Source organism: Saimiri boliviensis, chromosome 11 (assembly GCF_048565385.1).
Source record: "Saimiri boliviensis isolate mSaiBol1 chromosome 11, mSaiBol1.pri, whole genome shotgun sequence".
Classification (NCBI taxonomy): domain Eukaryota; kingdom Metazoa; phylum Chordata; class Mammalia; order Primates; family Cebidae; genus Saimiri; species Saimiri boliviensis.
Genome location: NC_133459.1, coordinates 94,509,264 through 94,536,208, shown reverse-complemented (window position 1 = coordinate 94,536,208; position 26,945 = coordinate 94,509,264). Strand labels below are relative to the sequence as shown.

Below are 26,945 nucleotides of genomic sequence, written 5' to 3'. Positions count from 1 at the left end.
TTGTATTAAAATTAGCTGCAACATTCAATACAGTAACATGCTATATAGGTTTGTAGTATAGGAGTCACAGGCTATACCATATAACCTAGATGTATGGTAGGCATTACCATCTAGGTTTGTGTAAGTATATCCTATGATGTTTGCCCAATGACAGAATTGTCTAACGATGCGTTTCTTAGCACGTATCTCTTTCATTATACATGATGGAACATACACTATTAGCGATAAGCATCAAGGAGAAAAATAAAGCGGGATGGGGCAAAAGTGATTTTAAATTTCAAATAGGATGGTTAGGGAGCCAGTTAAAAGGTAGCATTTGTGTGAAGACCTGAAGGAGATTAGAGGGTGAGGATATTTTTGTAAGAACATTTACTAGGCATAGCAAATGAAAAGACGGTGAGACAGAAACATACCTAGCATCCTTAGAGAAGAACAAAAGAGGCCAGTGGAGCTGATGTAGAGTGCATGAGGGACAGAGTGAATGAAGGAGAGTACATGAAGGAGTGGGTAAAGCCCTAGAAGGTAATGGGGATACATCATTGATATAGGTATATACCCTTTCTAAGGACTGTGGCTTTTACTCTCAGTGAGATAGGGAGCCATTTGAGGGTTCTAAACTGTTGACTTCCGTATAACATTCCCACATCGACTGCTAGATTGAGAATAGGCTGTGAAAATATTACCTTAGTAATTTAAATATTCTAATAAAGAAAACAAGCATAAGAAGCATATATAGATTCTAATGTCACATCCCTCCTCAAGAACCTACGGTGGTTCTGTGTTGGCTGTTGTGTTGTCTTAACTGTTTTGGTTTTTTCTTTTTTCTTTTTATTTTTTTGAGGGACAGAGTCTCGCTTTGTTGCCCAGGCTGGAGTGCAGTGGTACTATCTTGGTTCACTGCAACCTCTGCCTCCTGGGTTCAAGTGATTATCCAGCCTCAGCCTCCTGAGTAGCTGGGACCACAAGTGCACACCTTCACACCTGGCCAAACTTTTGTGTTTTTAGTGGGGACAGAGTTTCACCATGTTGGCCAGGCTGGTTTCAAATGATCCACCCACCTCGGCCTCCCAAAGTGCTGGGATGACAGGTGTGAGCCACCATGCCCAGCCTCATTTTCATTACTTGTACTTTAAAGCTCTTCATAATCTTGCCACACAGTGTCTGTTAAATTTTATTTCTTCAGTTCTTCTGAACCTAGGGTCAATTCTTCTAATCCTAATTCTTCTAAACTTAGGACTGGTTTTAACATAGTTCTATTACTTATAATTTATTCTGATAAAAATATCTGGAAGGTTTTACATTTTACATACACAGAATACATAAAAGTTTTTTCTATAAATGAAATGCTTGGAAGTCTTCTTTTTAAGTACTTTTGAGACTCTTGAACCTGCAAATTATTTTCTTTCATCATTTTTATCAGTCAACAGTCCTAGTTGCAGGAACCAGAATCCATTTTAGCCCGTGATTTATTAGAGGGTACTGAGTAGCTGACAGTCTTTGCAAAGTTAGGAAATCAGATACTTTTGTTACACACTTGGATCCCTGCAGCCAGGAGAAATGCTTAAGTGTCCCATGTAGCTGATGAGTACCAGTTCTGTTGTCTTCATTACCCCTAAGTATCTATGATGCCAGAGACTAGTCACTAGAACTTCTGTTAGAGCTACTACAGAAGAATCAAATACCTTCACCACAGTGCTTACCAGACAAGCAGTCTCCCATCATGTGACCACTGCTCCAGTGTGCTCACTTCTTCCCTCTAAATGTCACATACTTGTTTATAATTGGCGTGCTTTGGTCCTATCTAGACCCTTAGCTGGAGTGGACTCTGGCAAATGTTATGTATAAGTTTCCATTCTCCGCAATACTTGAAAGAGGATTTGAATGGATTTTGAGTACCTGCCACATTCATAATAAAAGAAATGAGAGTTATGACAATGGAGTATCCTTTTCTACTATCAGATTGGTAGTAGTCAACAGTTTGGTAACTTTTGTGCTAACAAAGATAACATGAAACAGCCACTCAAAATTGCTGGTAGAAGTATAAATTAGCAAAACACATATGAAGGGCAAATTGGCAGTAACATTAAAATTAGAAATGTTCCTACTGATTGAAACAACAGATCCACTTCTGAAATTCATTTTACATAGCCATATACTGTAGAAACAAATTAAACGTCCATCAATAGAGGACTGAGTAAATAAATTATAGTATATCCATAAAAGAGGAAATTCTGCAGCCACCAAAGAGAATGAGATGGTAACCCTTTGAAGGCTGATTTGGAAAGCTCTTCAGGGTACAAAACAATAAGTTAAAGAAGCAAGTTCAGAATGTATGATATTCTGTGTTAGAGAAAGAGACTCTGAGTATGTGTGAATTTCAACAGAAATTCTATTTTAAGAAGGGTTTGGGAATGAGGATTTTATGTGACATGACTAGGAACCATGTGTACCATGGAACTGATGAGGCACAAAATACAAAGAAGCTAATAGATGGTTGCATTGTAAAAGGAATTGTGTGGTTGAGGGACAGAACTGAAAAAGAGACTTAATTTTTACTTTTGATAATTTTTGGATTTTGTATTATTTGCCTGCATTGCATACTGAAAACTAATTTGTTTTAAATTTGCTGTTGCTATTGCCTACCAAAATATTTTTCTGAAAATAGGGAAGAGAAACCTAAAATATATTATTGAAGAGTTTATATATTTGTGAATAAATTAAGATTTATATACTTTGTAAGAGAATTTTTCTCAATGACATTACGGTATTGTTTTCTTTTAGACCTGTCTGCTATAACTGTTGTTAATTGCTGTTAATGACAAGATCGTTAGCTGAAAATTAGACAATATGTTATTGGTTTATTCTGGAAATGAATTGAGCATGCTTTCTATTTACAAAAAGTTTATATTTGTAGGTCATTTCATCACTTTAAATTTTAGTTTACATTTAGAAAAGATGTGATACAAAGTTGTGTGATTAACAAATGTGTAGTATTAATATTAGTTATTACATAAGAAAGTTGATTCCTTTGTCTTCATGGTAAATAATCAATACTTTTTGCTATATAAGGTAACTTGTCTTTACTAACATGTAAAAAATATTAATAGAGAGAACTGATTTTTACATTTGCTTTTCCTACTTGAGATGAATATGAGAAAATTATGCAACTTTCACCTTCAATGATAATGTTTTTCTTTGGGGTTTTGATGTTAAGGTAGATACTGAAGGAAATGATAAATTGTAGATGTGTGAGTATGTCTAATTAAAAATTCTGTTAAGTAGCTTTTGCCTTACTGAGGGAACTTTGGAACATCTTAATGAGGGACAGTGAATGGAGCAGAGTACATGAAGGAGGGGGTGAAGACACAGAAGTAATGGGGATACATTACCTCTATGATATTTCCTTATCTGCTTGTACATATTTCTCTCTAATGTTTTCTATCCACAGTAATGTTGGTATGCTTTGTGATAGTCTCAACTCAAAATTTTGACTTATTCCAGATCTTCAACTACTTACTATATTATTAGAAGAATCTAATACTATTTTTATCAAATTATTTGGCTGCAGTGAAAAGTTGGAGCTTTAAATAACCATTCAATTTGGAGACCATTTGAGAGGAGGGGATAGGCTTGATACGTATAGGAGGGTGTGCTACTTTTTCTAATAGAACATTATGACCCAGTCACAATTTGGAATCTGTAAGTGAGTGGTCTCTAAAGTTAAGTATGCACACTTATCTATTGGGTATGCTAAGAAAATAGTAGAAATTTTATTATATACGTCTTCATAATACTGCATGTTAAGAAAATAGTAGAAATTTTACTATCTACATGATTTTAAAAGCTTGGATGCCACTGTATTTAGGAAATTATTGTTTTTGGATACCAAAAAAGCAGCATTTGGGACTGAAAAATGAAGCGTTTATTTATTTAGAGACAGAGTCTTGCACTGTTGCCTAGGCTGCAGTGCAATGGTGCAATCTTGGCTCACTGCAACCTCCGCCTCCCGGGTTTACATTCTCCTGCCTCAGCCTCCCAAGTAGCTGGGGTTACAGGTACCCATCACCATGCCCAGCTAATTTTTGTATTTTTAGTAGAGATGGGGTTTCACTATGTTGGCCAGATTGGGTTCGAACTCCTAACCTCGTGAGCCACCGCACCCGGCCACAATGAAGCATTTATAACTCTCAAAGTAAATTTAACATGTGAACTCAAATGTTTTCTTTTCTTTTTTATAATATGGTTAAACTTTGATGGAAAATTTTGAGACATAACATGTTCATAGTAGTTTAAGGGCATTTATCCAAATTGAGTTACCTCTTTCTTTTGCTTATATTTTGGACTAAACTTGTTTACCTTGGATGAAAAGTCCATAGTCTAATGTTTCCTCTTAGTTTTTGCCAGCTGAAAATAGAGAGAATATCAACACCAAAACTAAGTCCTTGCTTTTTAATTAATTGTGGTTTCAGGCCTTTGCATGGTTAGCTTTCTTTCCTTGGTATCCAGTTTGCAAACGTATTCTCTCTTTGCCATATGCTGCATGGTACCAATGAGATGCTTTATCCCACCTTGTGCTTTCATGTACTCAGTCAGTACCTTGTGCTATGTATACTATGAGAGAGAGAGCGCATTAAGTAAATGCTTACTGGTGGCTATAATTTATGAATATTCCATGTTTTAAATCTCAGATATTCAAGATTAAAGCAGTGCAATTGGCTGAGAAACTCCTTCCTGCCTTTAACACACCTACTGGGATTCCTTGGGCAATGGTGAATTTGAAAAGGTAACTTTATGTGGATATTCTTATTCTGGAATAATTATTTTGACCTTTTAGTCTTAGAAATTTCTAATGACTCACACCCATGTATTTTTAAGACTTACATTGTTTTTCTTTCTTTATATAATCTTTGTTTTCTTCTGTGTATATGCATATATTTGTTTCTTTAAAACATTTTCCGATTTTTAAAACATGTCCTTTATTTTGAAACAAGTTAACTGTCTTCATTGCAGTTTTTACTACTCATTTCTCTAAGTCTAGATTTCTCTTCCTCACCAGTATGGTATACAGTATTTGTTTCTTTTCTTTGCTTATTTGTTTCCATTTAGTGCTAGAATAGAGCCAAAGTACCTCCCCCTCTTTTCCTTTTTGTAGACTACCTGCTGATCTTCCAAGTGAAAATGGAAAACAGTATACCTAGAAATTAGGGCTTCCTATTGCTGAATGTCATATTAAAGATAAAGGAAGAGATAATTCATGATGTTGACTGTGGGGTTTTTATTATAGTATCTACACTATTGAAGTTCCAAGTGAACTCTTAAGTATCATTCTTTACAATCTGTTTTATTCTAATTGAAAACATTGTTTTTTTACTTAGAAGTAGATGAAATGTTTTCTTTGGACAACTTTATAAGCTATACAAAGATATATAATTAATATTTTAATAATATCAACATATTTTGAACTTGCATTTAAGTAATTTATGCTGACTGAAATTTGTTCTGCTCATTTTTTCCTCCTAGTAAAATTTATTCATCGTAATGTTGGATTTTGGAAATTACCTAAAAATCTGATTGTTTTTCGTGCACTGAGAGCCTTTAGAATAAAAGGAACATTTATTTTTCTGGTGATGTGAATCTGTGACGTTATTTTTAAAAACAATGTGAACAACTTTATTGAGTTTAGATTTACATTGAGATGTCAGCAGCATTTAATACTGAACATTAATCTAACTTTACCATTTCTGATTTCATGCACTATATTTAGTGCAAATTACCTCCTTGGTGAGGAAACAGCTGGCTGGAGTTTCAGAGCAAGCTCCATGGAAGGATATGGCCAAGTGATGTTGTGTATGTTCTTGTTTTGTGACAGATTTTGTGATACTTCCTTCAGGATCATCGTCAGAATCAGACATTATTGTCTACTTAGATAATAATTAAAATTTAACTTCAGTAGGAAGACAGACTGGAGGCTCTTATTTTGTCTATATAGAGGACAAGAACTTGAAAATCAAGATTAAATTGCAGAACTTCTAAGTTAAGATTGAGATTAAAGTGGAAAGGTTTCCAAGGACCATGTTATAAGCATTTTATAAGATTCGTTTTTATTTAGTTTCTTTGGTATATATTTAAACTAATACATCATTTTACTTGAGTTTTATATTATGAATACTTAGAAATTAAAAAAAAATTTTTTTGCAGAGATGGGATCTTATTTTGTTGCCTAGGCAGACCTCGAATTCCTGGGCTCAAGCGATCCTCCTACCTCCTAAAGTGCTGGGTTTATAAGCATGAGCCACTGCACCTAGCATTATTTACCTGTTTTCTAAAAGTATTATTATTATTATTTTGGCTGGGGTCTACACATTTCCCACACATAGGCCCTCCTGCCCTGTCTTGATGACTGAAAGCCAACCCATCTTAACAGTCTTAGATTTATCTTCTACAATATGATACAGCAGACAGAAATAAAAGCAGAGCTTTTTTTGTAACGTTTATTTGGTTTATCACTTTAATGGCTCGCTTTTCTGCTTCTTATCTTTCTCACTCAATAATACTCCATGGAAATATGATTCCAAGTCACCCAATAAAGATCTAAATCAATCTTTGTGATGAATACTGAATGAGAAATGGGATAGTTTTACCATAATTTATTCATTAATTTTCATATCAGTGGTATTTGTTTTTCTTATTTTCCTACCACACACATTGCTGAAGAGCATCCTGTTATATGTGTCCTTGTGTAGTAGGAATTTTATTTCTTAGAGAATGGTTCTCAAGATACAATTGCTAGATCAAAGAACATAAGCCTTTTTTCATCTGTGGGACAGATTTCCAGATGTGGGATTGCTGGATTAAAGGGATATGTATTTTTAACTTTAATAGATATTGCCAAAATGAGTTCCAGAAAGGCTGTAGTACATTTCCACCAACAGTATGTGAGAGTCTCGAACTGTCTACAGGTGTAATCATTGTTTGTATTTTCTAACTAATGAATTTGAACATCCTTTTCGTAAATTTATTGGACATGTAGATTTGCTTTTTTGTGAATTGTCTATTCCTAAGTCTTGCTTGAGTTCTTTGCCTTTTTCTGATTAATTTATAAAGTGTTTTGTAGATTATAGAATTAATTCTCCTCTCTCTACTCTTCTGTTAGTCTGTTGTCTTTATAATTATGATCCATAAGTTTTAAACTTTTATATATTCAAATATATCTTTTATAACTTTTAGTTTACAGTCTTGTTTTAAAAAATCGTCTCCATCTGTATTGTTTACATTCTTTGAGATTTCCATAAAAGCTTTGAAATACTCCTTTTCTAAAAAAATTGAAGTATGGCATTAGTTGTAGTTTTCATCAGTTACATCAATTCCCTTTACCAGAGTGAAGAAATTTCCTTCTATTCCTATTTCACTGAGATTTTGTTGTCGTTGTTTTACTGTGAATGGATGTTAAATGTTGCCAGATACTTTTTTTTTTCATCTCTGGGGATAATCATAAGGCTTTTCACCATTATTCTTTTAATTTTAATAAGGTAAATTACTTGTAAGATTTTCAAATGTTAAATCAACTTTGAATTCCTTAGATATTCCTTGGCCATAATGTATCCTTTTTATATTTTGCTGTATTTTGTTTCCTAATACGTTTTGAAGCTATTTAATAGATACTGGTAGGAATTTTATTTTTGGAATGCCTGTGTCAGATTTCAGTGAGAGTTATCTGGTCTCATTAAATGAGGTATTATTATTAAAAGTTGTTTTCAGAAGTAATTTGTGGAATGCTGTAGTTACTTCTTTCTTAACTGTTTGATAGATTAGACCTAAATGCAACTACCTGAGCCAGATATTTTTTTGTTGGAAAGTTTTTAATAACAATTTAAAATTTTCATGTGTTTGCTGTGTGTGTTTGGAGGGGGTGGTTTGGAGACAAGGTATTGCTCTGTTGCCCAGGCTGGAGTACAGTGGCCCAATCATAGCTCACTGCAGTCTTGACCTGCCGAGCTTAAGTGATCCTCCTGTCTCAGCGTACCAAGTAGCTGAGACTATAGGTGTGTGCCACCATGCCCAGCCAATTTTGTTGAGATGGGGTCTCACTGTGTTGCCTAGTTTGGTGCCAAACTCCTGAGCTCAAGTGGTCATCCCTTTCTGGCCTCCCAGGGTGTGTTAGAATTACAGGTGTGAGCCACTGCACCCTGCCCAAATTTGTGTGTGTATATATATATATATATATATATACACACACACACACACACACACTCTCTCTCTATATATACACACATACACTATATATATATACACACACACACACACACACACTATATATATATATATACATACACACACAAAAATTTGGGCAGGGTGCAGTGGCTCACACCTGTAATTCTAACACACCCTGGGAGGCCAGAAAGGGATGACCACTTGAGCTCAGGAGTTTGGCATCAAACTAGGCAACACACACACACACACACACACACACACACACACACATAAATTTATATGTATACATATATAAGAAAATTCATATATATATTTATATATGACCTATTTATATGTAAGATATATATAAACCTATGTATCATATATAAATATTCAGATTTTGTTTTATTGTGTATCGGTTTTAAAGAAATTTTTCTATTTCACTTAAATTAGAAAATTTGGTGTAAAGTTGTTCCTGTGTTACTTTCTTTTACCTTTCTTCTTTGTAGATTCTGTAGTGACAACCATTCTTTCATTCCTGATCCTGGTGATTTGTATTCTTTTCTTTTCTCTTTATAAGTTTATAAATCCTGCCACTGCACTCCAGCCTGGATGACAGAGCCAGACTGTGTCTTAAAAACAAAAATAAAACAAAACAACCAGGCACAGTGGCTCATGCCTGTAATCCCAGCACTTTGGGAGGCTGAGGAGGGCGGATCACATGAGGTTAGGAGTTCGAGACCAGCCTGGCCGATGTGACAAAATTCTGTCTCTACTAAAAATACAAAAATTAGCTGGACGTGTTGGTGCAAGCCTGTAATTCCAGCTACTCAGAAGGCTGAGGCAGGAGAATAGCTTGAATCCAGGACACTGAGGTTGCAGTGAGCCAAGATTGCACTACTGCACTCCAGCATGGGTGACAAGAGCAAGACTCCATCTCAGAAAAAAAAAAAAAAAAAGCTGGAAATAATTAAGCTTAGTGAGGAAGGCATGTCAAATGCTGAGATACCCAAAAGCTAGGCCTCTCATGCCAGTCAGCCAAGTTGTGAATGCAAAGGAAGAGTTCTCAAAGGAAATTAACAGTGCTATGCTAGTGAACACACGAATGATGAGAAAGTGGAATAGCTATGTTGCTGACACAGAGAAAGTTTGAGTGGTCTCTATAGAAGGTCAAACCAGCTGCAGCATTCTCTTAAGCCAAAGCGTAATCCAGAGCAAGGCCCTAACTTTCTTCAATTCTGTGAATGCTGAAAGAGGTGAGGAAGCTGTAGGAGAAGAGTTTGAGGTTTACAGAGGTTGGTTCACAAAGTTTAAGGAAGGATGCTGTCTCCCAGAACATAAAGGTGACAGGTGAAACAGCAAGTGCTGATGTAGAAACTGCAGCAAGAGATCCAGAAGATCTAGCTAAGTTAACTGATGAAGGCAGCTCTGCTAAACAACAGATTTTCAGTGTAAACAAACAGGTTTCTACTGTAAGAATATGCCATCTTATAGCTAAAGAGAAGTCAATGCTTGGCTTTAAAGGACAGGCTGACTCTTTTTGGAGGATAATACAGCTGATGATTTCAAGTTGAAGCTAGTGCTAATTTACCATTCTGAAAATCCTAGGGCCTTTAAGAATTTCACTACATCTACTCTCTGTGTGGTCTGTAAATGGAACAACAAAGTTCAGATAACAGCATATCTGTTGATGGTAGTTTACTGAATATTTTAAGCCCACTTTTGAGACCTACTGCTAAGTACAAAAGATCTCTTTCAAAATATTACTGCTGATTTTCAGTGCACCTGGTCACCTATTTTCTGCAGTGAAGATGCCTAAGATTAATGTTGTTTTCATGCCTGCTAACAGAACATCCATTCTGCAGTCCGTAGGTCAAAGAATGATTAAGACTCTCAAGTCTTATTATTTAAGGAATGCATTTTGTAAGGCTATAGCTGCCATAGATAGTGATTCCTCTGACAGATCTTGGCAAGGTAAATGGAAAACATTTTGGAAACGATTCACTGTTCTAGATGTCATTAAGAGCATTTGTGATTCATAGGAGGATTTCAAAGTATCAGCATTAAAGGAGTTTGAAAGAATTTGATTCTAGTCCTGATGGGTGATTTTGAGGGGTTCAACTCAAGTGGAGTAAGTAACTATAGATGTGATGGAAATAGCAAGAGAACCAGAATTAGAAGTGGAGCCTGAAGATGGGACTGAATTACTGCAGTCTTATGATAAGACTTGAACAGATGAGGAGTTGCTTTTTACAAATGAGCAAAGAAAATGATTTCTTGAGATGGAATCTACTTCTGGTGAAGATGCTTATGAACATTGTTGAACAGACAATAAAGATTTAGAATGCTACCTAAACTTCGTTGATAAAAAGCAATGTCAGGTTATGAGAGAATGGACTCCAAGTTTGAAAGAATTTTTCCTGTGGACAAAATGCTATCAAAAAGCATCACACACTACAGAGAGATCTTTTGTCTTACAGATAAATAAATCAGGAAGAATTAATCAATGCAGCAGATTTTATTGTTGTCTCATTTTTAGAAATTGCCCCAGCCACCCCAGCCTTCAGTAGCTACTACCACCTTGATTAGTCAGCAACTATCATCATCAAGGCAAGACCCTCCACCAGCAAAGAGAGTATGACTTGCTGAAAGCCTCAGATAATTGTTTGCATTTTTAGCAGTAAGGACTTTAAAAATTAAGATATGAACATTGTTTATTTAGACTTACTGCTGTTGCACACTTAAAAGACTACAGTATAATGTAAACATAACCTTTATATATGCTAGGATATCAAAAAGTTGTGTGACTCACTTTGTTGTGATATTTACCTGATGGAAGTAGTCTGGAACCAGACCCATAAAATCTCTGATATTTGTAGCCTGTTTTTAAAGAAGTAATGCCTAAAAATTTTCCAGATTTGTTAAACAGCTGTAAATTCACAGATTACAACATTTGATAGAACCCTGCAGGATAAATATAAAGAAACATGATGTCTGAAAATCTGTGACTAGAAAAAGAAAAGTTTTAGCCAGAGAAAAAAGACATTTACACTGGGGAACCAAAATAGAAATACTTCCTTTTTTTTTTTTTTTTTTTTTTTTTATCATAAGCAACGCAAGCCAGAAAACAATTGAATGAATCTTGAAAGTGTTGAAAGAAAAAAGTCGATCTCGAATGCTATAGCCAATGAAAATATTCTTTAAAAACAAAGGTGAAAATAAGACATTTTCAGGCAAATAAAAGCTTAGAGAATTATTGCTAGAGATTTTAAGGAACTTTTAAATGACACTAGATGGAAAAGCAGATTTACACAAAGAAGTGAAGGGCACTGGAAAGAGTAAATATTTCAATAAATATAAAAGACTTAGTTTTTCTATTTTCATCTTTGTTAAAAGCAAAAATAATAACTTGGATTGTAGAGTCTATAATATATGTAGAAGAAAAATTTGTTACCCCAGTAGCACAGAGGATAGTATGGAGATGTGAAACACTTACATTGTACGTGAAGTGGTATAATATATAAAGGTCTCCTGTGGTAGGTCAGTGGTTTATGTTGTAATGCCTAGAGCAGTCATACAAAAATAAGCCAGTAAAGAAAATGTAATACTAAAAACTGCTCAATCCAAATGAAGGCAGGAATAGAGAACAAAACAACTAATGGGAAAAATAGACAACAAAAAGGCAAGATAGTAAACTTAGGTTGATAGGATGTAAAATGGTACAGACACTTTGGAAAAGTTTGACTGTTTTTCAAATTTTTATCATGTCAGTAGGTACATAGCTTCAATAGTTGTTATATTCATGCAACGGAATACCACTTAGCCATAAAAAGAATTTAACTGCTGAGACACACAGCAATATGGTTGCATCTCAAAGACATGTTGAATGAAAGAGCCAAACAAGGAGCATATACTGTATGATGTTTATATAAAATTCTAGAATATGCAAGACTAACCAGTGTGAGAGGAAGCAGATTGAGAGTTGTTTGAGACTTGGTGGAGGAAATGTGTGCATTGATTGCAAAAGGGATAGGGATATGTTTTGGAAGGATTGATATGTTTGTATACCAATCTTTGTTTTTATTTGTCATAATCCACTGAATGGTGGGCCTGAAAGGATGCATTTTTGTAATGAAATTATACCTCAGTGTTTATTTAAAAAGAGAAATAAACCAGATCCTATGCTTGGCTGAGAGGCTGTGTAATAACAAAAAATAACATTACCCTATAATTGAAGGACAATCTCAACTTGGAAAACATTTTAAGAAAACATGTTTGTAAAAATACAGAATTAAAATTAGAAAAGATCAATGAGCATTTAAAATATAATAGGCAACTCAAATTATGCTTATGTAAGCATACAGTTTTCTAAAAGGCTAGATGAGAATGTGTTAACAGATTGTTTTGGGATTGAGTGATTGGAAGAGGTAGAGGGAGGCTTTATACTTTTTTAGTGCTTTGTAAATTTTAAATTATATGTATGTATTACATAGACCCTCAAGTTAAATGAAAATGTAATAAAAATCAGACTTCATTTTAAAATAAAAATTAAAGTTGTTATATTCATTTGCTGTCAAACAAGGAAGTTTTTTACTTAAAAAAATTTTAAAGCATCTGCTGTACTAAAAAGGTGAGAAGAAAGCCATTCTTATATTTCAGCTTTACTCGTAGACTAGTGTAAGCCCTTAAAGCTTTTTTCTCTTGACCCAGCAATTCAACCTTTGTCAATTTACCCAAATAAATTGGATATGTGGACTAAGGAAGACATATACAAAGTGATGTTTATCACGGCATAGTCCACAAAATCATAAGTACAGGTCGAATGTTCAAGAGTTAAGGTCATTTGTTAAGAAAATTTGGTAGTCCATAAGGTAAAATAATATGTTGCCACATAAATGATATTATAGAGAAAATATTTACATTATACTAAAAAAATTTTATAAGCCAGATTATGGCGTCATGAGAGTGATTATATAGTGTGTTATTCATAAGAGTACAATTTAAGAATGAATGGGGGAGCTAAAACAAAACTAATTTTCAGAGTATTTAATCATTTGACAAGTTGGTTTTATTTATTGGGTATTCGGTAAAATAATTCTATAAATCTCTTTTCTAAGATGAAATTATTAAAAACATACATTCTTGTGTATTTATCTAATTTTGAAATTACTGGCATTTTCAGTTGACTCTTGTATGCTTTATTAGAGAAGATACTCTCCCAACACTTGCTTAGAGCAAATTCTGCCTAATTGTAGGATATTCTCAATTCTAAATTTTTGCATATTAAAATGTTTAAATATTTCAGATCAGATATTTTCACAAATCCCATTCTTTTGCTTTCATTTAGAATACCTTCCACAAATCTGAGATATTTTTATATAGACTTTTATTTGTAATTAGTTTAATAATCTTCCGGTTTAGATGATACAAAATCATAGGGCTTCTCAATTTCATTCTACTCAAGTATACAGTATAAATAAATCTTATTGAAAATAGGAGCTCCATCAAACGATTATTCCTACAAATGAAGATATTTCAACTTAAGCTTACACACTGAATGCTTAATTTCTTTAGTTCATTCCTTGCTTTTGTTGGAATGCATTTCATTGTCAGCCTGTTTGCAAGCTTGGTTTCTAATAATTGCAGTTCGCTAAATGTTTTACTCCATTCTTTCAATACATTGATTAAATATGTTCAACTGACTTTGAACAAAATGCAAACCAAATATAGATGACTCATTATCAAAGCAGTTTAATACGATTGTAGAACACTTAGTTTGATTTACTGTCAATAGTTTACCAAACATTTTTAGAATCTTTCCTTCTGCTGGTGGTCAGGTAAGAGAAACGTGTTTTTTCCTTGCTTGTTGTTGTTTTTTTGTATTCATTGCAAATTTTTTGTTAACTCAGGTTCTCTGGGTATATATGTAAATGTTAGTATCCAGACCTTTTATTTTGATCAGTTGAAAAAAACGTAACATTTGTATGAAATTATGATATGGTTCATTTTTGGCAGCTCATCCTCTTTTCATAGTTGGAATTTTTCTATCCTCAGCAGTGTTATATCTTGTTCTTAGGGATTTTCTTGTTTTTCTGAGTTGCTAGGATATATGTAAGTATCAGATTTAATGTTTTAGATTCTTCCCATGATGCTGTATATACGTAAAACATTTAAAAACCTTGTTTAGAATTTAGCATTTGGCAAACGTTCCTTTTTGACTTTTGGCTAGAAGTTCTTTTTATAGAGGATGACAAACTGTTGGACTTCCTAAGTTTTGTTTTTATACTTGACCACACTATAATTCATCGACTGTGCTGAAACCTAGTTAATCTTTCTAAATGGTGTGCTTCATTCCTTAAGTATTATGTTATAATCCTTTAAAGTTATTCATGATTTTCCATCACACTTAAAGACTACAATTTTACTTAAAGACTAAAATTTTACCATGGCCTACAAAATTCTTTCATAGTCTGGATTATACCTTGCTTTTTAATCTCATCCTGTGTTGTTCACTTCTCCTTACTTTCTGAACTCTAGCCAAACTAGCCTCCTTCCTTTCCCTCAAGGCCATTGCATTTGCTGTTTCCCTTGCTGGGAATTCTGTTCTTCCAAATCTTTTCATCACAGTCTTGTGATCATTCAGGTCCCAGGTCAAATTGTATCATTTTAGAAACATTTTCTCTGAACATAATATATAAAGAGTCTTTTTTTCTAGTTTACTTTCTATCCCTAGTATTCAATATTCTATTTTTCCTTTTTAATTTTCTTCATAGCAACTATCACTATTAAAATGATCTGATTTATTATAGTAGCAGAAATATTATATGTCAGGTTCACCACTCTCTCACAGCATAGTAAACACTATTTGTGAAATGAATGACTATCTAATGTAGCTACTATATTCATATTTATTCTTTGATTCTCACTTCTAGCTATAAAATATCTTAGTGATATTTGCCTTCCATATTTTCAGATTAAAAATAGCACCAAACAATGAAGGAACTTTAAGCAGGGTTGTGACATGTTCTTATATCTCTTTTAATGTTTTCTAAACACAAATAAAATATAGCATATTGAATTGACAGAATACAAGTGAACATAAGATAAAATGTATGTGTGTGTGTGTGTGTGTATATATATATATATATTGGAGTTTTGCTCTTGTTGCCCAAGCTGGAGTGCGATGGCACAATCTCAGCTCACTGCAACCTCTGCCTCCTGGTTTCAAGAAATTCTCCTGCCTCAGCCTCCTGAATAGCTGGGATTGCTGTATGCGCCACCATGCCTGACTAATTTTTTGTATTATTAATAGAAACGGGGTTTCACAGTGTTAGCCAGGCTGGTCTCGAATTCCTGACCTCAGGTGATCCGCCCTGCTTTGCCTCTCAAAGTGCTGGGATTACAAGCGTGAGCCACTGCGCCTGGCAAAAATATTTATACTTCACCCTAAAAATAAGACAAGATCCTAAGAATGGTTTAGAGTTCTTGTAGGAATAATCCAGGAACTCTGCTGTTTGAATCATCTAGACTTCCAGTTCCAACCATGAAATGCCTTTTATCAGACTGCCTTCCTACCAAAAGCAGTCATGGAAGCTAGACAAAATATATAAAACCAAATGGTTTAAATACATTGAAATGCAACTAACTCACATAGAACTTGAAGGGGCTATGATCCTAAGAGGTTATCTCCATATAAACATTGGCTTTTTCCCTGAGGACATGTTTAGAGCAATACAGGCCAAGTCTAACGTGGCAGTCATTTCGAGCAGAGGAGACAGTGGTCAGGCCTTGGAGCTGCTAAAATGACTGAAACATAGGGACAAAAATCTCAGATAGAAAGAAATTGCAGAGGAAAAGCCCCAAAATTTATGGACAAATTTCCCTTGAGTCATTGGTGATTCTATAACTGTACATGTGTGGGGCAAGCAAGACTCAAAGAAACTCAGCAGAAAATAGCAGAAGAAATTATTTAACAGCCACATGATGGTGGGGAAACAGAGTTTAAGGCTGCCTAGGTGCATTTGGTAAATACCCCTGGCTTCCAACTGAAATCCCCAGGGCTGCTTCTGGAGGTTGGGGTAAAAACCTAAATGGACGATTCTTAACAAAGCCTAAAACACAATATAATCTGTGTTTACTGAGTCTGAGTTCAGAAGAAATTTAACCTTTTTAAAAGATACTGTCGTTCAAAGCCTCTGTAATTTTTGGTTTATGTAGTCTGGCTTTAAATAACAAACCACTGGACAGACTAAAGAAAGAAAACAAAGGAGCATATTCTAGAGATTATATCTGCACAAATGAAACGTGCATGAGATTATTCACTGAAAATGTTCATGATAACAAAATATTGGAAATAGCCCATGGGACCATCAATAGGGAATTTATTAGCCCATGGGACCATCAATAGGGAATTTATTAGATAAATTTCCTTTATTTATATAATGTATTGTTTTTCACACAGGCACCATCAGCATTTGGTGCAATCCAGTTCTTTATTGTATGATACTGTCCCGATCATTGACTACAGGGCAGTTTGTAACTTTGGACCTGGCACAGTAAGTGCAGGTTGCACGTTCAAGGTTTGACACAACTCAGAATGCTCCCACACATTTTCATGTGCCTTTGGGGTGGGGCGTTCCACTTGAGAATCATTAATATTATGGAATTCTGTACAACAGTGAAAAAAAAAAAACTGAGAAAGCTGTTTGTGAACTGATATGGAAAGACCACTAGCTTGTTATGTTTTGTTTAAGATAGGAGGACAATGAGAACATACATTTCGATTGTTTACATATGCATAAAACATTCTGTAGCAATATGTAAGAAACAAATGAAAGTGATTATCTGTGGGGTGTGTGACATGAATGGAGATGAGAATGGGTGAAATATTTATGGATTTAAAAAATACTGTTTTAATTTTTAGAACATGGATTTATTACGTATTTAAATTTAAGAGATCTATTTAAAATTTACATATTCATTAAACAAATGTTTTGGTCTTTTCCCAATCCTGTCTCCTTTTCCTTTTCTTTTTCATTCAGTGGAGTAGGGCGAAACTGGGGCTGGGCGTCTGCAGGTAGCAGCATTCTGGCTGAATTTGGTACACTGCATATGGAGTTCGTCCACCTCAGCTACTTGACAGGGGACCTGGTTTACTACAAAAAGGTTCGTTCTTTGCCTTCTATTCTTTGTTTGGCCCAAAGATTTGATTAATGCTTAAAAATGTTTTCCTTTCTAGATACATGTTTATTAGGCTTCTAGCCTTTATCTTTTCTTTTGAAGTTACTCAAAGAAATATTCTGTTTAGAATGTATTTAAAATATTTATTGTTATTTAAGAAGATATAACCACTACTAAAATTTCATTGCTATTTTCATGCAGCTTTGTGCTGCAGTGTGTAGTTCCTAGCCAGCATGGTAAGACAAGAAAAACAGAATAACCAGATGTTTCAGAATTGAAAAGGAAGAAAGAAAATAATAGTTATTCACAGATTACATGATTATCGACCTAAGGTATGAAGACAATCTATATTTGAATTACTAGAAATAAGAGTTTAATATGTTTTTTAAATAGATGATCAATATGGATGTTAAAAATCAGTAGCATTTCTCTACATCAGCTACAAAAGGCAAGAAAATGTCATTTTGCAAAAAGATATCTTACGTAATAGAACAAAAATATGTATGTTTCCTACAAATATAACAAACGATCAAAATTTTACTTAGCTATGAAAAAGCAGAAAATCCTTTCATTTGCATCAATTTGGTTGGAACTGCTGGAGGACAATATGTTAAGTGAAATAAGCCAAGAACAGAAAGACAAATATTATATGTTCTCATTCATATGTGGGAGAGAAAAGAAATTGATCGAATGGAGGGGGAGAATAGAACGGTGGTTATCAGAGGCTAGGAAGGGTGGTGGGGAGAGAAGAATGCAGAGAGGTTGGTTAGTACACACAAAAGTGCGGTGGGAGTGAGATCTAGTGTGTGATAGCACAATAGAGTGACTGTGATTAACTGATTTGTTGTATATTTCAAAATAGCTAGAAGAGAAGATGTAGAATGTTTGCAACAGAAGAAATGATAAATGTTTGAAGTGGTGGATATTTCAGTTACTCAGATTTTATCATTACACATTATATGTTAGTATCAAAATATGTACAGCTATTCCGTATTCATAAAAATTAAAAATTTAAAATTTAAAAATACAAATCTTTATTAAATGACATTGAAGAGGATATAAATAAATGGAGACATATCATATTTATGTATAGGTAAACAATATCCTGAAAATTTCAGTCATCCCCAGATTGATTTGTAGTTCAGTGCCAATGAAATCTCTAAAGGCCTTTTTCCCGCCGCAGTGGAACTTGGAGAGACACTTCTAGAATTTAAACAGTAAAGAAACATTCTAGACTCTTGTGCGGAAAAACACACTGGCTGGATCTACATTGCCTAGTTATTAACATTGACAGTGTAGTATTTGTTAATAGTGACAAAGAGACTGATGAATAGCTCTTAAACAGAGCTACAGATATGTAGAAACTTGTTGTAACAAGTGTCACACTATGGATTATAATAGTTAATTCCAGGAGCATTGAATGCTTAACTTCAAAAGACAAAGCCCTGATACTTTGAGAATGAAAAATCTATGCCCTTTAGTAAAGAATGATTTTTACAATGGGAAACAAAATATTATCTAGTAAAAATACCAGCTATTCCATTATTTTGTATGTACATTTATATTATATACATAAAAGCATTGTTTGTATTGGTAATTTATCTACTAAAATATAAAACAGTAGTGAAAATATGAATTATGTTTATATCCATCAGTTAAAAAAATAACAATTTTTATAAAGTTCAAAACAAAGCTGAACAGTATATTGTTTAGGGAGTCAAAAGTGGTTTTGATAAATTGTAGAAGTAAAAATAATATAGAGAGATGACTCTCTAAATTAAATGTTTTATTTGGAAGCAAAGAATTCCATTTCAGGGCAGACACACAGACTGGGGTGGTCTTCAGTATACCCAGAGAGCAAAGAGAGGGTTGGAAGTTTTATTAGAAGAGAAATGTTATATATAGTTTTGAAAGGAAATGTATTGACATGAGTAAAGCTTCTAGAAGCTTTCTGGCTCCGATTGGTGACAGCAGTAGGTAAAACTATAATCTTACGGTTTTTAAAACTGAGCTTGTAGAAAACTTAATTTTTGGAGCTGGTGTTCTGTGCCCCGAGTGATTTTCCCCTAGGCCCTTTGACTCTGATTTAGTTGAGTATTGTAAGAATGACCCAATTTGTGTAATTTACTTTCACAAAGTCAAGATAATGACAAATAGGAAACTCAGGACAGCAAATACATCTGGGACATAGGCAGTAGTATGTGAACAGGAAGTGGAAGTGGTAAACAGACCACCAAAAGGTGTTTGTAGTGTTACATTTCTTAAATTCAGATGTGTGCATAGAGTCGAGATATATATATATATATTTGTTTCAGTATATGAAATACTTCATCAACAGAGAAGAATTTTCAGGAAAATACAGCAAAATGGAAGTAAATGACAGAATTTTCCCTGTTCTGACTAAATGAATAATAACAAAAATATTAAAGGCAGTAAAAATTCATCAAAAGCAGTAAAAGAAGGCAAAGATGTAACTTCACATCATATTTGGTAACCAAAATAAAAAAAAAAAAAGGATTTCTGATTTCTGGCATGAGACATAAGTCTGCTTCCTACCCTATCCTGAAACCTTTCTGGGAAGGGAGTCAACAAATTCCAGTATTATCTATCAATCTTGCTAGAGAGACCCGTGCCCAGAGCATCAAATATGTAATTGCCCATAGCTGCAGCAGAGTTCTCACTTCATCCTTCTTGTACACATAGGCTTCAAGTGATCAGATAGTAGTATACTTGTACTCTAGAATTCAAATTGTATCCAGGAAGGGAGGAACAGACACAGACACACACACACACACAACACACACCGCCGACCAACCAAGGAACTCAAGGAGAATTCAACACAGTTCAGATCAGAACTAACCCTGGTAAATGTGAGCAAGATAAAACAAAGCATTGCAATTGTGCAAGCATACTGTTAGAAACAAAAGCAGAGTGGTACATAGCATGTAAAAGACTGATAAAGAATTCAGTTTCAAATTTTTAAAAAAGTGACCATGAGTAAATCATCCTATAATAGAAATTAAGTTTAATAAAATTAGAACTCAAAACTAAAATAAAACAATAAAATGATACAAAAATAATGTGGAGCTAAAGAAACAAATTGGGACCTGAAACAATATATCCCCATAGCAAATTAAATGGAAAACAACAGTGAACTGATTGCACATAGTTAAAAGCCAGATTACTTACACAGAGTAAAGGCAAGAGATAGTCGTAGTCAAAACAAGGGAAAAGCAGAAATTAAAATGATAATATGTAAAATACAGATAATTTAACATATGGGCATTTCTGAAGTAGAGGACCTAAATCATAAGAGTTAACCTAAAAGCAGCAAGAAGCAGCAGCACTTCTGGATGCAGTGGCTCACACCTGTAATCCCAGCACTTTGGGAGGCCAAGATAAGTGGATCGCTTAAGCTCAGGAGTTCAAGACAAGCTTGGACAACATGGTGAAACCACTTCTCCACCAAAAATTAGCCATGTGTGGTCCGGCATGCTTACACTCCCCAGCTACTCCACAGGCTGAGGTAGGAGGATCACTCACACCTGGGAAGTGGAGGTTTCAGTGAACTGCAGTCTAGCTGCTGCTCTCCAGTCAGAGGGAAAGAGCAAGACTCTGTCTCAAAAAAAAAAAAAAAAAAGGAAAAGATGAAACTGCAAATTCCATTTTTAACAAAATTAAGAGACTTCCTACTTCATATCCCAAAATAGGAAGAAAGGTAAAAATATAAGCAATAAAGACAGAGAGAGGTTTGGTATAAACTGAGGAGAGGATGTTTGGGGCTGCAGATTAAAAAATACAAAGCCAGCAGAGCACAGTTCTCTAAATTAGGTGGTGTATGTTGACATACAAAACTCAAAATTCTCATGAGCAGCAATGAGAACAGGATCACAGGCTGCCAGTGAGTACTTATGCGGACTTTACTAGACATAATGTGTTGAGAAGCTGGAAGAACAGAATTGAGTAAGGCTTTTTACAGACAAGCTGTTTGTGCCTGCAGACTTTGGTGAGAGAAGGGAATAAATGACAGATTCACTAGTGTAAGCAGTGCCATAATGCTAATCTCTAGTGGCTGGGGATAAGCAAAGTCTAAAAAAAAATTTATATTTGGACTTTACCTTGTGTTTTATGTCAAAACTTTCAGGAAAACTGTAATGAGTAATTTGTCAAAAAAGAGAAGGCACAGAATTTCTACAAAGATGTTACCAGAAAAAAGGAAAGGAAGGAAAATTGTGGCCACAAAATATATAAAAGAGCAATTGAAAATTTGACCAAATATCACATATTAAAGCCCTCATCCCTGTAGAACAAGTATCTAAACAGAGACAGGTGCTCAGAGACAGTAAGATACGATATCAGTAACAAAGTATAAGAAAAAATGGTTATCAACGAAATGAAGGCCAAAATGGAAACAACACAAAGAAAGTGTTCAAAATATAAGAAATTTAGAAGACAAAATTGAGAAAAGCTAGTAAATGTGTGGAAATAAAAGGAGTTTTTTTTTTTTGGTTTTTTTTTTTTTAGAAAGAAAACGATAAGGAAGAAAGAGAATTGAATAGTATACATTTTTTTTTTTGGATGACAGAAGAGTTAGTTTTCTCAGTTTTTATAATATCATTCAGAACTTTCTAAAAAGTGATTCATCGAATTTTTCAGTTTGAGATTGTTGTACATACTGTTGGTCTCAAACGTGAAGGAACATGGGAATATAGACAGCATCCCTGAGCCAATTCCTAAAACTACTTAAAGACAAAATCCAGCCAAATGAATGACAGTGGGAAACCTTGTGGCAGAAGGATCGATATTGTGCTCAAGTCCAGAACAGTGAAGTATATATCATCAGGTCCTCTGAAGAAGAAAGAGTTTTCCAAAGTCATTTATACCAGCCGGCTTATTCATCAAATGTAATATTCTCAAGCAAATAAGAATACGAGGAAGATAACACCTCCTCCCGCCCCCAGATACCCGTTTAAAAGTTCACCCAAACTAGCGTTGAATCAAAATAAATCCATAGGAAAGTCTCCAGCCATTTAATATATTTCATGATTTTTCTTTCCCTGTTAGCCTCCAGGAGATATTTTTAAAATTGGAATTTCAGGAACTTAAAGATATCAATTGTGGGAACAATATTTGAAGTTCAACAATTTGTTTTACCTTGTTTAATTTTTGATCTGTTGAATTCAAATTAATACTTTTAAAAATACAATGGCATTTTATGATTCAATTCCTGTGAAATTATTTCTGTTCTTATGTTTGAATATATACATATTGACTATGTCTGGAATTATGTTTATAACTGATGTTTCAGGTGGTATTTCTAGGTAGTAGCATGTTGAAATTTAAAATCGTTTCTATTTGTGCTGTTTTCTCTGTATTTTTATTATTGCTTGATTTGAAAATAATGGACACATACCATCTTTTTTTTTTTTTTTTGTGTGTGAGACAGAGTTTCGCTCTTGTTACCCAGGCTGGAGTGCAATGGCATGATCTCGGCTCACCGCAACCTCTGCCTCCTGGGTTCAGGCAATTCTCCTGCCTCAGCCTCCTGAGTAGCTGGGATTACAGGCACGCGCCACCATGCCCAGCTAATTTTTTGTGTTTTTAGTAGAGACGGGGTTTCACTATGTTGACCGGGATGGTCTCGATCTCTCGACCTCGTGATCCACCTGCCTTGGCCTCCCAAAGTGCTGGGATTACAGGCTTGAGCCACCGCGCCCGGCCGGACACATACCATCTTATAAAAATGAGTCATTTAAGAAATAGAAGGCTTTCCTGACTCCCTGCCGCCCCTCCAACACACACACAAAGGCGCAAGGAGTAAGTGTATACTCTGAGTAAGGAAGAACACAAAGTCTACATTTATACCAAGCCTTGATGACACTGACTTTTATTAATTGTATTCTTAATTTTATTTTACTTAGGTTATGCACATTCGGAAACTACTTCAGAAAATGGATCGTCCAAATGGTCTTTATCCAAATTATTTGAATCCCAGAACAGGGCGCTGGGGTCAGTGTAAGTATTTCTAATATACCTGAGGCTTTCTTAAAATATTATTTGTCTGAAAACTCTTTGCTTGATATAGTAAAAAGTTGAGTTAGAAACCCTCAGTTAGTGTCTGACCTTGTGGTCTACTGGTTCTCTTCTTTGGCTTGTTTCTGATCTCTCTTAGCTTCAGTTTTCCCATTTATCAAAAAGAAATGTTAATAACATGTCTTCTAAAAGTATTTTATTCCCTGTATTGCTAAAATACAAAGTGGCAGTTTGAAGATTATGCTTAAAAGCTCTTACTAATAAATTTTATCTTCATGTAAATAAAAGCACTGCTTAGGAGAGGGAGGTGAAGGAGGAGTGTGAAAAACAAATGAGCATAGTAGATTACTAGAAGGGGGAGAGTTGCTCTTGGATGAGCCATGTCTATTCATTCATTTTAGAAGAAGCCATCTTGGCATTCATTATTTACCAGTCTCTGTGCTAAGTTCCTTGAAGAGACTGAGATGGGAAAAGAACATCGGGCTTGGCCTGAATTCACAGGCTGGCAGGATAGGCAGACACATAAATATTATTGTACAGGAAGGTACCAGTTGTTAATGAAATGGTGGTAGAAGTGATTTCCTCTGCTAGAGGGCAAAGTGTTTTGTTTAGGGAGGGGGTAATTTTTCTTACTAGAGCTCATTTATTTTTGAAGGAATTGATTTTAAAAGTAACAACTAATATTTATGTGGAAATGTTTATCAGTGATATTTTTTTAAAGTTAGGAAAATGAAAACAATAGAAGTTGCAACTTTGTCACTAATAAAACATGATTCAGTTATTTTTGAGACTAATAAAATCATAATGAAATAGTAAATAAGAGACAAAAGTATCAATCATTTAATTTTTGCGTTGAAAACACTGCTGATTCTGCCAGTTAGAAAATATGCAGTGTGAGTACCAAGAATAGGAAAACATTTGCCCTGGAATTGTCTTTTTGTTCCTTTCTAGGAAATTGTCTTTTGTTTTATGAAAGGGAAGCAGATAGGTCAATATAATTATGTCTTTCATGGATCTGGGAATAGATCTCAATTTTTTTTGACTCTTTTTATATTTACTTTTTCTGTTTCCTGAAATTATTTACATATGACTCATTTTCTCTTTATTTTGAAGAAGATGTAAGCTCTAATGCCTATCTGAGTCTGAATATTTTCCTGAAAAACAAAATCCTGAGAGCTGCATTTCTAAAATGTAAAAACGTAGTTTTCTTATTTCAGATAAGAGTGACTGGGTTGGATATCTACTTAGTAATCTTCATGAGTTCTATTATAAATTTTTACCCCTGAGAGTTATATTGAGATATGAGAATATTATAATAATATAATGATATAATAATATATATGAAAAATTATGTTTAGTTCCTGTCTTAGATGATATGTCAGTGTATATTCTATATGGTATTACCATTTAAATGTAAAAGATGAAATCATAAAAATACTAAGGTTGAATATGTAATCAGGAAAGCTTTTTCTAAGCATGTTGAAACTACAAAAAAAAAAGTTTCCGTCTTTATTGTGTGTTACTGTTAGCAGTAATTACTGTATATTGCTGTTAACTGTATTAGCCCATTTTCATGCTACTGTAAAGAATGCCTGAGCCTCAGTAATTTATAAAGGAAAGAGGTTTAATTAACTCACAGTTCCACAGGGCTGGTGAAGCCTCAGGAAACTTACTATCATAGCAGAAGGGGAGGCAAACACATCCTTCTTCACGTGGATGTGGGAAGGAGAGATACTGAGCACAGCTGGTAAAAGCCCCTTATAAAATCATCAGATCTTGTGAGAACTCACTCACTATCATGAGAACAGCATAGGGATAACTGCCCCCATGATTCAGTGATCTCCCACTGGGTCCCTCCCATGACACTTAAGGATTATGGGAACTGCAATTCAAGATGAGATTTGGGTGTGGACACAGCCAAACCATATCAACCTCCGACATTTAATAATTCAAAAGCAAGTTACAGTCCAACAAAACATATTTGGAGATATTCAAAAAACAGAAATTTCGTATCCTTTCTATGTCAAAATGTCTTATAAAATCATTAGGAAAAATGATCACCCCAATAGAAAAGTGGACTAAGAAAAGTTAGTTCATGAAAAATCAAAATACAAATGGATAATAAAAACCTTTAGCCCTACAAGTGGTGTTAATGAAGATAACTTCGTTATCTTGGAGACAGTATCATTTGACAGCATCTCTTTTTGTACAGATGACTACTACTGCTGCCAGGTTAGTAATTACAAAGACAAATACATTTGTGACTTATCCATAGATGGGTCACCAGAGACCTTTGTGTCTCCCTTTCCTATGTCACCACATCCGTAATCAAATCAGTGTAGCTTTTAAACAGACACTATTCTTTGATTAAATTGACATCTCCCTGTACCCAGTCACCAGAGTGTATCTGTTTGTATGCTTTTTGAACCAGCAACTCATTTCTAGCAATTTATTCCAAAGAAATTTTCAGAGCTATATATTGAAGTTTATTTACAACAATCTTGCGGTTATTTATAATAGGGATAATTTGGTTGCAATCTAAAGCAGTCCTGTCTAACAGAAACTTTTGTAATGAGGGAAAGATTTTATTATCTGTGTTATTCAATATAGTAGTCACTAGCCACATGTGGCTATAGAGTACGTGAAACGTTGGTAGTATGGTTGTGGAATTACACATTAAATTTTATTTTTAATTAACATATTTAAATGGCTACTTGTAGCTACTGCTTCTACATCGGACAGAGCAGTGTTTAATCATCTCATAATAGGGATTTGGTTAAACACATTTTGGCACATCCATATGTAGTATACTATGCAGCCATTAAAAGGTATGTTTTGGAATACCTTGACATAGATAAATATGGCATATCTAGAAAGATATTTGGAAAAGGAAATGCTGTAAAAACAGAAACCAGTGTTGTGTGTGGTTTTTTCTAGATGATTGTTTTTATTTTCTCCTTTTCATTTACTGTTACTACCCAAAGTTGATTATGAATATCCATTATTTTTCATGTTTGCTTAAAACATTTTTAAATAAAGAGAATGCCATTTTCCATACCAGCATAAAGATACTCAAAAAAGTAAATCACAATTTGAGAATTGCCAGCCCTGAAATGATCAGAAGTACAGCATTGATGAAATGGAGGCAGGGAATCGCCTGAAGCAAGGAAGTGGAGGTTGTAGTGAGCCAAGATTGCGCCACTGCACTCCAGCCTGGGTGACAGAGCGGGACCCTCTCTCCAAAAACAAAACAAAACAAAACAAAACAAAAAACAAAGACTAAAAAAACCCAACTCTTTCTCTTCGACATTATATTGAGAAAATGGATAGCCAGGTGAAAAAGAATGCAGTTGAGCCCTTAGTCTGTATTATCTATAAAAATTAACTGAAAACAGATCAAAGACTCTAAATTTGAGAACCAAAACTGTAAAACTCTTAGAAGAAAACATAGGGGCAAATTTTCATGACCTTTGATTTGACATTGGATTCTTTAATGTGACACCAAAGGCACAGGTAACAATACAAAAATAAAAGGTAAATGG

At 34.5% G+C, this 26,945-nt stretch overlaps 1 protein-coding gene across 1 annotated transcript in view; it reads left to right on the top strand.

The window, feature by feature from the left end:
• Positions 1-26,945, top strand: part of MAN1A2 (mannosidase alpha class 1A member 2) — a 165,303-nt gene that overhangs the window by 73,206 nt on the left and 65,152 nt on the right. Inside the window, exons 6-8 of the mRNA XM_003933527.4 lie at positions 4,689-4,783; positions 17,232-17,355; positions 23,292-23,385. Coding sequence (XP_003933576.1) covers positions 4,689-4,783; positions 17,232-17,355; positions 23,292-23,385 — 313 coding nt within the window. The remainder of the gene's footprint in view (positions 1-4,688; positions 4,784-17,231; positions 17,356-23,291; positions 23,386-26,945) is intronic.